The sequence below is a fragment of the Trachemys scripta genome, chromosome 5 (assembly GCF_013100865.1).
Source record: "Trachemys scripta elegans isolate TJP31775 chromosome 5, CAS_Tse_1.0, whole genome shotgun sequence".
NCBI lineage: Eukaryota > Metazoa > Chordata > Testudines > Emydidae > Trachemys > Trachemys scripta.
The window spans coordinates 53918768-53934312 of NC_048302.1; the positions used below are offsets into that span (position 1 = coordinate 53918768).

The 15545-nt window shown below is 38.2% G+C and overlaps 1 protein-coding gene across 1 annotated transcript in view; it reads right to left on the minus strand.

Annotated features, from left to right (window-relative positions):
* Positions 1–2703: 2703 nt before the first annotated feature.
* Positions 2704–15545, minus strand: part of SLC10A7 (solute carrier family 10 member 7) — a 214067-nt gene continuing 201225 nt past the window's right edge. The window contains exons 11-12 of the mRNA XM_034771234.1: positions 9694–9839; positions 2704–5622 (exon numbers count right to left, since the gene is read on the minus strand). Of these exons, the coding sequence (XP_034627125.1) occupies positions 5578–5622; positions 9694–9839 (191 nt within the window). The 3' untranslated portion in view covers positions 2704–5577. The remainder of the gene's footprint in view (positions 5623–9693; positions 9840–15545) is intronic.

The window sequence follows — 15545 nt, forward strand, 5'->3', positions numbered from 1 at the left end:
GTCGGATGGCTGACAGAGATTGCTATAGAAATCCAACTCAAAATATTTTGAAAACTTTGTCTTCACTGCTGAGAAAACTAAGTGGTGACTCATGCCCTGGTCATTTCCAGACTCGAAGATTGCAATTTAATGGATTCTGAAACAGATATTCCAGAGACTGCAATTCGGGCACATCAACACCAAGGGTTTCCAACACATTTCCCCCATTTCTTTGATCATTGCATTGGCCACAAATTAAATCCCACTTCCTACTGAAGAGCTCACTCTCAACCACTAAGGCAAAGAAAACATTTAACAAGCTTGTTTTATTACCTCTGCTTGTTCTCCAGCTTCTAGCACGAAGTAGGCTTGCATGTAGTGATGCTTCCTACCACGAGCTCTGGAGGGAGGGAGTTAGAGGATGCAATGCACATCAGTTTTGTAGATCACGTCTTCTTATGGTAAATCATGGCACCACTGATTAATTTTCAGTATTTAAAACCAAGGCTAAAAATGTTTTGACAGCACATATTTATAATTATTTGAGAAGCAAATTGTATTGTTCTGTAGATTGCTCTGTGTTAAGTGGTAGTTTCAAGGGGTTGTACATATAGAGCTTTGTAGAAATTGTTTTTTTATAGTTTCGGCATCTAATATTAATGTTTATGTAAAAGCATTTTTTATTTTTCACCCATTTAAATTTCTGTAGTTGTACAAAATTACTGGTTATAAGCATTTTTTTAATCAATTTAAGTCTTCACACTTGTGCGAAATTAAGGAGGGGTCAGACAATTATTTAATGACAGTAGACACAGACTCAAAAAGTTAATGTTTTATAACAGCTAAAACACAAATTGTCAACATCACAATTCAAAATAGACAAAGTAAATATCCTTAAATCAAACTCTAATAAATTCTCAAGCAGCATTTTTTCTTAATTTGCCTATCTGTATATTTTGATTATCATCAATGTAAATATTTTTTTCGTCGGTTTGTGTGTGTACAGTGGAATTAACATGTACCAACATTTACCCATAATCATCTAATCCTTCCAAGCCTACATATAACCAAAGAGATTTTGATCTAAAGGATCCAAAAGAATTTAAAGTTTGACAATTATACTTGATATGTGGTTCAAAGATCAGAAAGTATAGAGACACCTAAGTATGGTCTCCTTAGAAGGTACAATCTGTGTATATGGGAGGCTGGACTGACCTCAGAACTCTTGTAAACTGGGCCAGTGGAGATTAGGTTTGTTATGGGTTGGAGAGGACAAACCACCACACTTAAAATAACACTACTCTTCATTTACTCTCTTTGCATGCTATATAACACAGAGCAGTTTTAGAACAATAGAAGTGCTTCTCAAATAGCTTTCCTTGCGAGATTATTTCACAGTTTAACAGACAGCTCATGGGAGATGCACAAATATAACTGAAGGGCAGAGTTTAATCCCTTGTCTATTTAATGTGTTTGCCAGAGGCCATGGGTGCATGTGGCACTTTATAATAATGGTAATATAAATGAATTTGAATGATAACAAAATGGAGAATTTATGATTTAGCCTCTTACCAGGTATTAATTCCCCAAATGCATCACTCCAGAGCTGCATCATCTATTTAATTGCAAAATAGTTTGCCTGACACAAGTTTAAAAAAGTATGATACTGTGATAGTCTGATATGCAGAATTCTGTAGAAGTTTATGATTCAATACAAAATGCAATTCAGTGTTTTTTGTATTTCATTTTTTAATGCCAGAATAACATCAAAAAAAGAAACAATTCTTCCACACATGAACTTGCAAACATTTATATATTTTGGACTTGTTTCTCTCTAGAGATGTATGCATAAATACACACACACACACACACAGGTATGTATGTATGTATGTATACACACAATTTTTGTGTGCCTAATACACACAATTTTTTATCCTGGTTTCTATCCCACTCCTGCATAAAATCATGCACATGTACAACTGAAGGTGAAAATTGTGATTAGGGAGCATACTACAAAGGTTTCCTCTTTCCCTGTTTGCCAGAATAATTTATACAACTGTATTTTTGTGAAACCAAACTGCTGAATTCTTCGGTTTCTCCTCCGTAGATGGATACAAGTCATCAGTCTCTGCTGGGACTGCTGCTCTTTTAGCCTGTGTGCTGCACAAACTAAGGAACTGACACAAAAAGTACAAAAACCAAAAAAGTAGTGGATCAGGATTTCAAAAGAATTAGAAAATTATTTGACTTGAACGTATTACCTAGGCCATTCTACTCTTTTAGCCTTGGAGCTTTGTTTATTCCAACACATAAGAGATGATTAGCTGTTCTGTTAACTCTTGATACCTAGAGCTGACAATACAATGTGTGATTTTTTTTTGCATTGACAGTAATATATGGAGCCTCAGATATGCAGAATGTAAGGCATTAATGAGTGAGCAGAATTCTGAAGTCCTAAACATAGTCCAAAAATCTCATTTATATCAAAAGGAGTTTTAGTCTGAATACAGACTGCTGTATTTCTCCCAATAAATTTGAAGCCAAGGCCAGAAACATTCAGAAAGTTTTCTAATCCTCTATAAAACAGTACTATGTTCAATTAATTTCTTTAAATCTGACTACAACTTGCCATATCCTCTGCTTGGCTCTCACCTTTTCTGCTACATATAAACAGGTCTTTGAAGTTATTTATATCAACAAGAAAAAGACTGTCTCTAGACAAAGAACTTTTTTCAATTTAATTAGTAAAATATTTTAAAAGTTGTTCACACTTTAAAAAAAAAAAGGAACATGCAGAAAATTCACTGACAAAAGCATGAAACTTCAACTTACAAAAAAAACCCCAAAACACAGACCCAGATGATAAGGAAGTTTGTCTTTCCCCTAATTTCACATTAACAAAACTAAGTCCCATGTGTTCCTGTTATAAAGACATGTGAGCATAATTGAAGGCATAAAATGAACAGCTTAACCATCTTTAAACATAACAGAATATTTTGGATATGAATAATTAAGTTCCACTAAGTATGGATTTAAAAATGTATTTCAGATTTGCTTTATATCTCGTTCAGAACAATACATCCAACATTAGTTTATGTAAAAACAGGAATAAACAGATACCATTTAGGCTGCTCTAAACCATCACTAATTACACTAAAGGATCTAACAAAATTCTCTGGAAAACAGTCTTAAGAATATTTTTAACACAGTAAAATTATAACAAAGACAGACACTTTCAATGGAATCTAAACTAGTTGTTGCATGTACCGAAGGCATTAGATTCAGTACACAGAGGTAGATCAATTGGAATATTAGCAGTGTATTGACTGTTTAGAGAAGACACAACCAATGAAGGGGGAAAAAGCAACTGTGTGTGCTAGAATTCTTTTAATAATTTATAACAGTCAACCACAAACTCATGCTGTCTTTGGGCCTCATTCAATGTCCATTAAAGCCAATGGAAAGATTCATTGATCTCAATTGGAGCTGGATCGGGCCTTTTTATACTTTGAGGATTCAGAGACAGATTCAAGGAAACAAAACAAAAAAGCTAGAATGGAACTGTGCCCTTTAGCTAACTCTTGGCTGCTCTCAGTGTTCTTAAGCATTAGGTAAAGGAATTTTGATGCATATGGAGCCACTTCAATGAAAATGTTTGATAAAGTGAAGCTTATGGATTTGGATCTAAAAACTTATGTTTGATCTACTTTCATACCTGGGTTTGAGCACACCTCTAAAGGCACACTTGTCAAAAACATCTTTGAGCTCACTGGCCACTGCTCTGTGCATTCTTTGCAGCTGAAAAGAAGCTTAGACAATACAGCCCCAGTCTTGCAAGACGCTGAGCACCCTGAACTCTCATTCATGTTTAGTTTCATTGGGTCAACTCTAGTCAATGGAAACTGAGGGCATCAGCACCTTGCAGGATCTTTGTTGCTTGCATGTTTTATGATCAGGGATTGATGATTTCAAAACACATCACTGACAACCAGTAATAATGTCTGATATTTTAATCTCAATGGCAATGGAGCAGCCTACTACAGACCTCTGCTAACACAAGGCATTTCTGCTTGGCACCAAATGGAATCCTCTTACATTAAACCAAGAATATCAGGAGAGATACAGCTAAAAATAATTTGACAAACACATGGCGACATGTATCCCAAGCATCTTAGGACAGATCATCAGCTGGTATAAATGTTCATAGCTCAATGGAGCTATGGCAGAGACAAACTGAGGCTCTTCCCCTTTGTGTTTGCAGTGAATACTTGCAATGCAATTGAGTGCAAGGGGAATAGTGACATGCAGGATACCTCTGAACTTTTATCTATCTTACTGTTCGAAGTTTTCTTTTTTTCCTTTTATTTTTTAATGGACAGTCACCACCACAATTCTAGCAGGTAGATACATCTTAGAGTCCATGTTAATGCACCCATTCTAATTGCCTGACGTTTTGAATAAGGTGCTTGTTATGTGTTCAACTATATACCTGTACTCCTTTCTTTCTGGGCATACATGTATCCTTGGTCCTTTTTCTCTGTTTATTAAAAAAAAATCTATATTTTTTATGAAAATATTTGCATTTGATTGTCAAATTAACCATGATAATGTTCTTGTTAGAAGCATCCTTCTTAATTTGCCTTACAACCTTCTCAATTAGAGGAAAAAACTGTCAACTTTCTTGTTCTCATGAGGTTTATTAACATGGCAATATATAACTTAGTTTTGCTTTTACTATGGTAAAGATTCTATTTAAAAAATAGCAACTAAATTCTGTCACTGCAAATCTCTGTGTTGCATTTGAGAGAAAGAACAGAAAAAAAGAAAGAATTTTTTTGTTCACCTTGGATAAATAATAAAAAAACCCTCTTAGCGGCAAAACACAAATATTTCACTCATAACCCAAGCACCAGACCATTTCTTTGAAGAAGCTTATGATGCACTTAAGATATACAATGCCACGATATCATAATATGGAACTGAAAGAAATTTCTTGAGAAACCATTAACTTTGAAGGAATGTCTAGACAACTGTGTCAACAAATGCAAATAATTTATGCTTCTCAGCTCCTACCCAATGGATGGCCCCATGCTGAGTATACACAAACTCAGAAGAAAAAGGCATGTCACAGTCATATGACTAGGGAGGATAAGAGAATCACATACAAATTCAAGTTAATCTTGAACAGAACTTCAGAAAGCACTGCTCTAAAGTTAGCCAGCAGAGGGATGTGCCCCTGGTCATTTTAGCTAGTTTAAAACACTAACTTACAGGTGGTGCATCTTAGCTTCAAATGAGAGGTGATGAAGGGAACACAGCTTTTAATTATGATAATTCATTCTGTTAGAAAAATAAAAACTAAATGACTACAAAATACTGTACAACCTCTTGCAGTAACTAACAAAGTGGCTTCTGGAAACAATGCTTTTGCCAAAAATGCATTTTTAAGGCACTTAAACAGATATATCTTTTTTAATATAGATAGAAAAATAAAATATGCGCTAAAACAACATTCACAAATACCAGTCTTCTCAATTGTCTGAGTGTGTACAGTATAGTACATATATACATTCACTGTGACACGGACTGCTTCCATTGTTATACCTTCACAGGTACTTTGGGCTGTCTTGTTAACTTCAGTGCCTGCAAACATGAAACAAAACAATCATTTATTGCGTTGCTAAAGAATATAACCAAATACAAGGCAAGCTTTTATTTTAGTGGGTTCAAAGGGTTCAGTGTATTTTTAGGGGGCTCTGAGAAGCCATATTATCCAGCTTTATTACAGTTTAAAACTGAAAGGTTCTAAGTCGTTTCCACTCAGTTGCAGAGTCAAGTTTTTCTTGCTGTGAAGGATTTTCATCTTACCTGGATGATAAAATCACTTGGCTCCAAACTGCGCTGTGTGCCTCTATGGAGGTAGAGCAGAACCTGGAGGGGGCAAATGCAAACTCCCCTCTACTTGCATTTCAGTTACTGTCATTCACTGAGGTGCTGGGGAGTTTAGTGTTATAACTTTTCACTAGTACCTGTCTCCTTCCTGAGTGGCAAAGCCCAGCAGGAGAGCACTGGAGCTGTTGGAGGAGAATGTCAAAGCATCTCTGCTGGTGGGCTGAGTCTCAGCTATCCTTATGAGAGCAACTGGTAGGCTCTGTTCAAGAAACCATCTTGTAAGGCAGATAATCCAATTATTGACCTGTTTTAAATTCCCTTTTTTGGGACAGATTGTTAAGAAGCTTAAGGAGAGGCTATTCAGACAATATCTGGAGTCCTCGTATTCCCTTGAATACTGATCATCTGGTTTCAGGCCTGGTTACAGTACAGAAATTGTACCAATTGCATTGACTGCAATCAGATATCATTGCTTCCTTTCCAAGAAGTCCCAGTAACAATAGCAAATAGGTTATAAATCCTGAGGCCTCTCACACAGTAGTTTTAAATATATTTAATGTCTGTATCAGTTCCTACAGCTTGTCAACCATCCCATTAAATACTTAAATACAAGACTAGTTGCCACCAATATGCTGACATCACCCCGCTCCTCATTGCCATGGTGCATGACCCAACGAGTGAAGCTGAGCAAATTACTCCATGTCTAGCTTAGGCTCAACTCATACAAAGGGGAGATAGTGCCTGTAGGTTGGTGGGGAAAGGCCTCTTGATTTAGGGAGTACACGTAGCCGTTTGTCCTCTGACTTGTAGTGTTAGACCGTAGCTGCTCCTAGAGGCTCAGGTAGTAGCATTTGACAGAGAAGAATGGCTTCTTCTTTTGAGTGTAGACCCTACTTTATTTATCCATGCCTCTGTCCTGTGGAGATAAAATTGCTGCAATGCACCACCCTACATGGCACTTAATGTGGATTTCTATTTATTAATTTATTAGTGCGTCCCAGTGCTCTGTGATCTATACAAGCTTCCAATTAGCTTCTAGATGAAATATAAAGTGTTCAAAAAAAGCTTTAAATGACCTGATTACTTGAGAGGCCAGCTTTTTCCTGTGGTATAAGTCTGCAATTTCTATCTGGGATGGTGCTAGTCCTAATAGCCCATTGTTTTATAAAGAGGGAGGGAGGAAGGATAAGACATTTTCTAAGAGAAGTTCTGAACTCTGGAAGTTAACTCACAACTCCTATAGGTCCTAGAGAGACTGGATTTGCTGACCCTCATCAGCGAATATTCATGCTTTTTCCTGGGCTTATCCTGAAGGGGTGCTTTAGCAGATGTAAATTGGTATGAGGATGGAGACTGTTATTTGAGGTGGGTTGATTAAATAAGTGAATTATATTTTGAGAGATGTGATTTGGTGAGTCTTTGTATTGCAAATATTTGTCCTTTAGTTTTATACATTTTTCAAGCCTGTAAAAGCTCCTTGGCAAATGCTATTTAAAACCAATGTAAAAAAAAACCTTAAAAACAAACATGTAATGCCATGTCTCCCAACAACCATCATCATTTAATGACTGCCAAAATTTAGCCATTAGACACTGTACTCTTGGATATTATATACCAAGAGATTCAGGGGAGAGACACAATTTCACATTTTGTTTGGGTAACAATTTCTTTTACTTTGTAGTTTGGCAGATTTTGCTGCCATATTTACAAGCTAGAAATATCCTACTGCAGATGAACCTCTAAATATTTAAATTCAATTTCATACAAGCAGATCACATGTACTATCATAATTAAGCAAGAATGTCAGGGGAACTGAGAACTGTGACTGGATAACCGTCTCCCACTGCAAGAGAAATGCCAAAATGAAGCCGAGGTGTTTATAGAAAATAAACATCAAGGTGATGATGACATGTTTATTTTCAAAGCGAGAGACCATTATCCAGTCACAACATTCAGTTCTATTGTAATTATTGCATCTGTACCAAAAACTTCATTGATTTTAAAAAAATGGAGTAATTAAAATAATATTCATGTGAATAACCTAGGAGACCAAGTGAAATATATTGGTGCAGCAGAATGACAGTTTCTCAAAATTTCTTTATTGCAGCATTATAGTCTGAGTAGACAACTTGTTTGGTGCTTAACAAATAAGAAACTTAGTACTTGGTGCAGCTCCGAAGGAGGGTGCAATGGTGGTTCTAAATCACTTTTGCTCTCCCCCAATCTTGTACGCTGCCTGACGGCTACTGTAACTTGCAACAACTGGCAATAGCCTCAAGGGGCCTTTACACTACAAGTGGGGATCACAGATGTGCAGATTAGCTCTAGCCATACTCCCTATACTGGCCACAGGGAGGAGTGAGGTGATACACGAGTGGTAATGCCCTAGCAGTGTGGTGATCATCCTCAGTGATGCCAGTTTAACTGGGCTTTTTTGCAGGAATAGCACAAAGTTAGACCCAAGCACAGCTGAAGATCAGTACTACTGTACTTTTATTGATAAAGTCTGCCTGAAAGGCCTTTTTTAGGGGATGAAATTTTTAATCTGAGTTTTAGGCCATGATTTTTAAAAGTGACTAGTGATTTTGGGTGCCCATTAAAGTGGCCCGACTTTGAGACAGTGTTGAGGATCCACTCTCTGGAAATTGGGACCGTTTGAGGTGTCTCAAGTTAGGAACCAAAACCGGAGCACCCCAAATTACTAGTTTGAAAATCTTAGCCTTCGAGTTTGATGCAAGCGTTGGACTGACAGCACTGGAAGCTGATGTCCTCTCTGGCTGCTGACTCAACAAACCCAACATTTTTGTTGAAAATTTGAAATTCTGAAAATTTCAGTCACCTTTCTTCTCTGCCTACTGAGGAAACTTAGGCAGTGGCAGGCAGTGTAAGCTTTCCCACACTGTGCTGAAATGTACCTCAACTTTCACTTACAAGGACTCCCTATATGGGTGAGAGTTTCCCAGTCTCCATACCCATTCAATCCTTGTCATCTCTGCTAACCAGAGGTGCCAATTAGTGTCCATCATGAGGATTTGTTTCTCTGGTGTTGGTATTTCTATGTTAGGAACTGGACAGACACCATTAAACTTATTTCACATGGACCACTGAACAGCTATCAAATGGTAATAGCACCAATCACTGTTGTAATAAACTGAATTTGACCCAGTGACTTAGAGATGAAAAACCTCTCTGTATCATGTTACAGCCCTATGAACCAGCCAATGCTATATTTTTGTTTTTAAAACTTGACATGAAATACCATTCATCCATCGAGTAATCTGTATATTTTTCATAAGTATAAAGGACAACATAATATTAGAAAACAATAAACGCTTTAGTCCTGAATGATTTTAATTCATTGCATACAGGGCTCTCATTTAAAAACAACAACAAACAACAACAAAACCCAACAAATACACAGGATCTCAAAATGATAGATATATGAAATCTCACCAGAAGACAAATTCCAAAGCTAGCTTTATTTGATAGAGATTGGCTCATGCTGCAAAGTTCAGCTCTATCAAGGGCCTTCTTATTGGGGGTTTTCTGAGTCAGGTGCCTAATGAGCAAGAAGCCAGCTGCAGAGGTCTGATCTGGATGTGAACTTCTCAAAAATCTGGGATGTTTGAATCCTGGGTTTTCATTCAGTCTTATCGTGAATATCAACACCATAAAACAAGAAAGGAACAAAGGAACCCTAGCCCAGGATCTACAAGAACATTGAAGGGTTTCAGAGTTACATTTACTTACTGTTATTTTTTCTTACATTAAAAAAATAGTACTCTGCATTATAAATATTATTATGTGGGAGCAATTTCTTACCTTCTGTCTAGAAACCATCCAAGATTTTATTGTTGGTACCAACACACTGCCAAGAAGAATCTGAGCTGGGTGATAGATAAGTAAGGGGACGGAAATTAAAGATAGGTGCTCATAGCCGGCAAATACTATCTTCAGCATTGGAATACCTGTGGGCACAAAGACAGCAGACTTAAGACTCCGACTTTGCTTTTCACTTCAAGGATCACAGCAAAGCATTTTACATTTTACTAAGATTTCAACCAGACAAAAGGAACATTTCTGCAAGAATGAAGACACAGAAGAATCTTGTGAAATTCCCTAATTAAGTGGAGTGACGCCAAGCTCCAGCCAGAGGCTTGATGCAGATTTGTACTTTGATGGAGAGTGATTGTGCAGGTGCTGGAGGGAGTCTTGGATTCTTTTATTTTTTTCTCTCCTTTGCTCTATCCCCATTTTTCTCACTTGTTCCCTATGAACCTGCCCATTTGCTCCCATTCGTAATCTTCCTCCAGTCCTACCAGCTGTGTGGGGACACTGTGCACCTACAAACTCCTGACCCACTCCCTTTCCATAGAGAAGTGTTCAATCATCAGCCTTCCCTGCTCTGACTGATGCTTATGGCTCAGGTGGAGCCAAGTGCCAGTCAAAGTGAACAGTCATTTGTTAGCGAGATAATATCACTTCTCACTCTGGCCATGAGTTTTCAAAGAAAGGGAGGAAGACAAACATCCTAATGAACTAATGGGGCAGAACAAATCAGCTGAAGTGGAGTTAGCAGGGAAGTAGGAAATGGTTAGAGTACAGAGGAGGCTGGGGGTTGGGAGGAGTGGAAGGACATTTTTCCTAGAAGTCTTAGTTTGAGCTCAACAGTGTCATTTCTATTACACTTCTCCAAGAAGAATCTTGACAGATAGTGAATTTGTATGTCTCTGTCTGACTCAGCCATTATATACTAAAACAAGGTATCTTTTAAAATACTTGTTCTGTAAAATAAGTTTTAAAATATATATAATCTGAGAGGAACTCTTTTTATGGAATGTTTTTTTCATATAGGGCTGGAAATAAAACACAAAACTCTTCACCTCTAGGTCATTGATTCAACTCTAGGGAAAGGATGGGAGGGATGAGATCTGCGAAACTTTCATTACAAAACCTGAATAGGTGAAATTTTTATCACAAACCCAAACTTGGGTTTATAGAGGCTGGCAAACCTCAGCTGAGTTTGGAGGAAACATGAACCATTTGGATGGTGGGAGTCTAAATGAACCAAAACCAAGAAGTCTGGACAAATTGCCATGAGCCAAACCTGCAAAGCTCCACAGAGGTCTAGCAGAGAATGCAAGAGATCACAACATCTGATGGCTATTCATCATTATGTTTAATGAGTTGCTGATGTGAGTTCCGTCCCCAGTGGACAAGTGGCCACATCACACAAATCATCTGCAAAATTAACACTACTGATGGTAGCCTAAAAAGAGAGATGAAGGCATGAACACGTCACTGGAGGATCAACCACATGCTCCCCCTTTAGTGGGTCTGGCCCTGGTTGCAGTTCATTGACAGGGCAGTGTGGGGAAACTTGGGCTGATGCTAGCTGCGTTCTGCCATGCCTGTTATGTTATTTTGTTTTGCCCTTCTGTAATGAAGAGCCAAACTGGTTTCTTTTTAAAATGTTGTAAAACAAACAAGCAAAAAAGAGAGCTCCCATCTCAATTCCTGGGCTGAGGATGTATGCGACGTTTCAGCCTGCAACATATTTTTACGGCGAGGTTGTGAACTGCTGTTAACTGAAGTTATAACAGAAACACTGACTGAAACAGTAGTGACATGAGCAGGTGCTGCTATAACAAAAATAGTAAAGTGAAGGGGATGAATTTAAATCTTACAGATGGATAGCAAGGAACGAAGGTGCTAAGCAAAAAGGATCTGGTTATCTTTATTTTGGTCTGTCCGCTCCTGTTTTGCTCATCACTTATAGCATACTACTACTGACTCTAATGTAATAAGATAGCTGCAGCAAGACTAAACTAGTTCAGTATAAGTTTGCACAGCATCAGAGCACACACATTAAAATAAAATAAGGTCAGTTAGAAACCTCTCAGGTTTTCTCAAAATACTTTAAGAATTTCTTAAATACTTAAAGAATTTCTCACCTCATTTTTCTTGGATCTTGTTAGCGTATGTGCAGTCCTACCTGATGGTTTAAAAATGGTTATATGTACCCAGACATATATTGCTCTATGCTCTGGGTGGTGGGTTTTGTTGTTTTGTTTTTTCTTAAGAGTAATTGGGCCATATTTTCCCTCACACTCATGTAATCTGATTGACTTCACTGGCTTCAGTTCTGATTTACACTATCAGAGGGCGGGAAATGAGGCCTGTCCTTTATTTTTTGCTGGGATTTTAGACTCTGCTATGGCTTCACTGTATGATCTCCATGATGTAAAGCAGAGGTGGCCAAATATTCTGACAGACACGTGGTCAAGGACACACACATTCACCTCCAAGAAAAGAGGGAGCCATGGGGCCTAGTTAGGTGAGAAAACAGCACCTTACAGGATCAAGAGATGAAAAGCAGAAAGGATCGTCCAAAAAATGTCATCACCTCCGGGGAAAAAATAATTATCTAGACACTCAACCATCTTTCCAGCCAGATTTTCCCTGTTTCTTGCTCCGTTGGGCTTGTTCCTTTGTTCTCCCTCTCCTGTCTGCTCTCATTGTTCCTGTGTTCCTTCTCAGTCTTTGGTTCCTGTATTCCCATGGGCTCGCTTTTTTTCTTCTTCTGGCCCTTGATGTTCTCCCTCACTTAACCTTTCTGTTCCTGCATACTTTCTTTCCTTCCTTTTCTTGGTTCTTGTCCTTTTAACCGGTATTGTTCTGCTGCACGAGGGTCCCAATTCTCCTCTCACTTACAGCAGTGAGAATCAGGTGTAATTCCATTGAAGGCAATGGTGTAACACCTGTGTAAATGGGTGTTATGAGAAGAGGGCCAAACTTGTGGCGCTGGATTCCCATTTTTTCCTGATGTTTCTGCTCTTTTCCCAGGTCTTTCACCACTCTTTTACTACTAACATTAAAGCATTTTGTTTTGACACATTTTGTGCCACAGTGCTAGGGACCTAGAGCTGACCCAGTGCTCTAGTCATTAAAGGGATTAGCTATTTTCCTCCTGGAGTGGAATTAATGGGGGGGATGGGTGCTCAATGGCTTAATTAGACAGGAGGCTGACCAGCTAATGAAAGCAATCAACCAATCAGCTGGGAACAGTTAAAAGGACAAGAAGCACAAGAAAGTGGCAGGCACAGACCAGGGGATACAGGATTTCAGGATGGGGTGATCTTCCCTTCTCACCCTCCATAGAGTTGGTTAAGGGGGGAAGTTTACTTTCAGTTGTATGTGGCTACACAAGGCTGTACTGGTGAATTGGTGGCAGGGACCTAATAAATAATATGGTGGGGCTTGTGTCTACCCTGGTTTATCTCCACACAAAGAGTGGAGAAGGTAGCCTGTTACGTATGTGTGCAGTAGATATGTGAGTAGGAGAAAATCTGCTTGCCCAAACTCCATGACTATTAACATGGCCAGCAATAACAGTGGGGTAGCTACAACACAAAGATACTAAGTAGGTGTGCCAGAAAAGCTCTTTTGCTCCCCTTACTTATGCTGATTTGGCCCCACGATTGTAGTTTGGACATCCCTGATCTAAGGCTACTGGTTCCCAAGTAACTAACTGGAATCCATTTTCCCCTCCCCCAGCCTTGCACCCAGTGTAACCTCACACATCTTTCACTTCCTCTCTCTCTCTCCCCCCGTTGTTACTTTCACATTTTCTAGTCTCCTTTATACAAGGCCCTATGAAAATACCATGCTGCACTTCATTATATTTAGCTAACTGTAAAATAATAAAAAAGTCTACAAGATTTGAAGGTATTTTTAAGCAAATTTAAATATAGGACTCTTTTCATCTAGCTATCATTGCAGTCATATAAATGAAGCAAATTAATTTTAATGCTCCAAGGTACTGATTCTGTGTCACCATGGTTGACAGGATCCAACCAGACTTTATGAGATGGCATTTGACTTTATGGAAGTGAGCACTATGCACGCATTTACAATTTTACAGGGACTTTAAGCTGTCATGCTGAAAAATGTTTATAAAACATTAATCAAAAAGTGCCTCTTTAATACAATGCATTGTCTGAAAGATGTTAGAAGGCACATATTGTAAATGGATTCTTTTTCTGACTAAAGTAATTTCTACCAAAAGCATTTCCCCACTGCTATACAAGTACACAGTGTGGATAGATAAAGAGCACTTTCTCAGCACATTACTACCTGATCCAAACACTTGGGAAATCACTAATGTACAGCATGCCATATTTCCATGTCACACATGACACATTTGTCTAAAATTACCCAACAGAGTTTGACATTGCAGCATATTCCATAGCAGAGCTTTCAACTGACATCTGCCAAATAAGAACTTCAAGTAAGAGCTTTCTTCTTCTAACAAGCAAGTAAGAGTTTTCTTTTATCCTATACCCATGATGGAAAGGATAAAACAATAAGTACTGGAGCTCAGTTTTTCTATTTTAATATGTTTATTTTATGCTCCGTGAATTTGGAAGCTTCCTCATAGCAGCGTTTCATCACTTGCTGTTTTCTAAAGTACTGCTATGATTTGAGAGAACTTAATATAACATTTTATTGCTACCAAAATACAGGCTATTATCCTTCACCCCCAAACCCAAATTATTGCTAGCTGCTATACTTATTTACTTTATTGTTCAGTTTTTTTTCCCCTTAAATGTCTGGATACCAAACCATTTATCCTAAAACTTTATCACTTATATTACTGAACAACATTCCAAATCACTTGTGCATTGCACATATGAGAAATTGCAGTATTTTTACTTGAAGAAACATATCTGGAACAACAGAAAGAGAATACCACTGAAAGTATGGACGCACAAGCCATTCAGAAGATCAGAGGAAAAAGTAAATATCCCCAAAGCAATGACAATCATTAGAATACAGTCCTTGGTCTATGGATTTGTAATATTCTATTCTACTTGTTTACACCTTTCTAGTGAGTCAATTACCACGGTATCTAAGCCTCATATATAAGAAATAAGACATTACTGAGTTATGAATAATAGTAGCTTCTCTGTCCCTTTCCAAGGTATATTGTCTTTCTGCAGGATCACTTTGGAAGTTGATTACAAAGGGGGGATGCCAGGACATTTAGCAACCTTCTTTATGGAGGAAATGCCTATTCAGAGAAGTGAGTCTTGTATATGGATCTGTCTGAGACAGGCAAGAGACCAGCTCAGTTCAATTGCTAGTAGCAGGGAGTTTCATAAGATCCTACCACTGAGAACACACTGCCAAGCAGCCTCTGAGAATTCCCCTAATGGTTTTGCCAGCCACATCTTCCCTGCTATGGCAGTATTCTCAGAGGGGTGCAGAAAGGTAGTCATGGATATGAGTAGGTTCTAACCCATTTAGGATTTAGAAGTTGAGAACAAAGCTGTTAAAGCAGACAAGGACTTGGATGGGGAGCTGTTGTTGAGCACAGAATACTGGTGATGTAGTGTGATCAATCTGTCTTGTTCAGGAGAGATGTTGCATGTTGTACCAGATGGAGCTTTCATGTTTATCCTAGACAGAACACACTGTAATAGTTTAGCTTTGAGGTGACACAGGACATATTAATATGGCTAGGTCTGTGTCCTCGAGGAAGGAACACAACTTCTGGTTAGCTGTAGATTGAAGAAGGGGTTTCTGGCTACTGTTTTTTAAAACCCTGAAACTGCACACCACTTTGATTTATTTATTATTTGGCATATACAATGCGTTAAAGCCAAGCCACA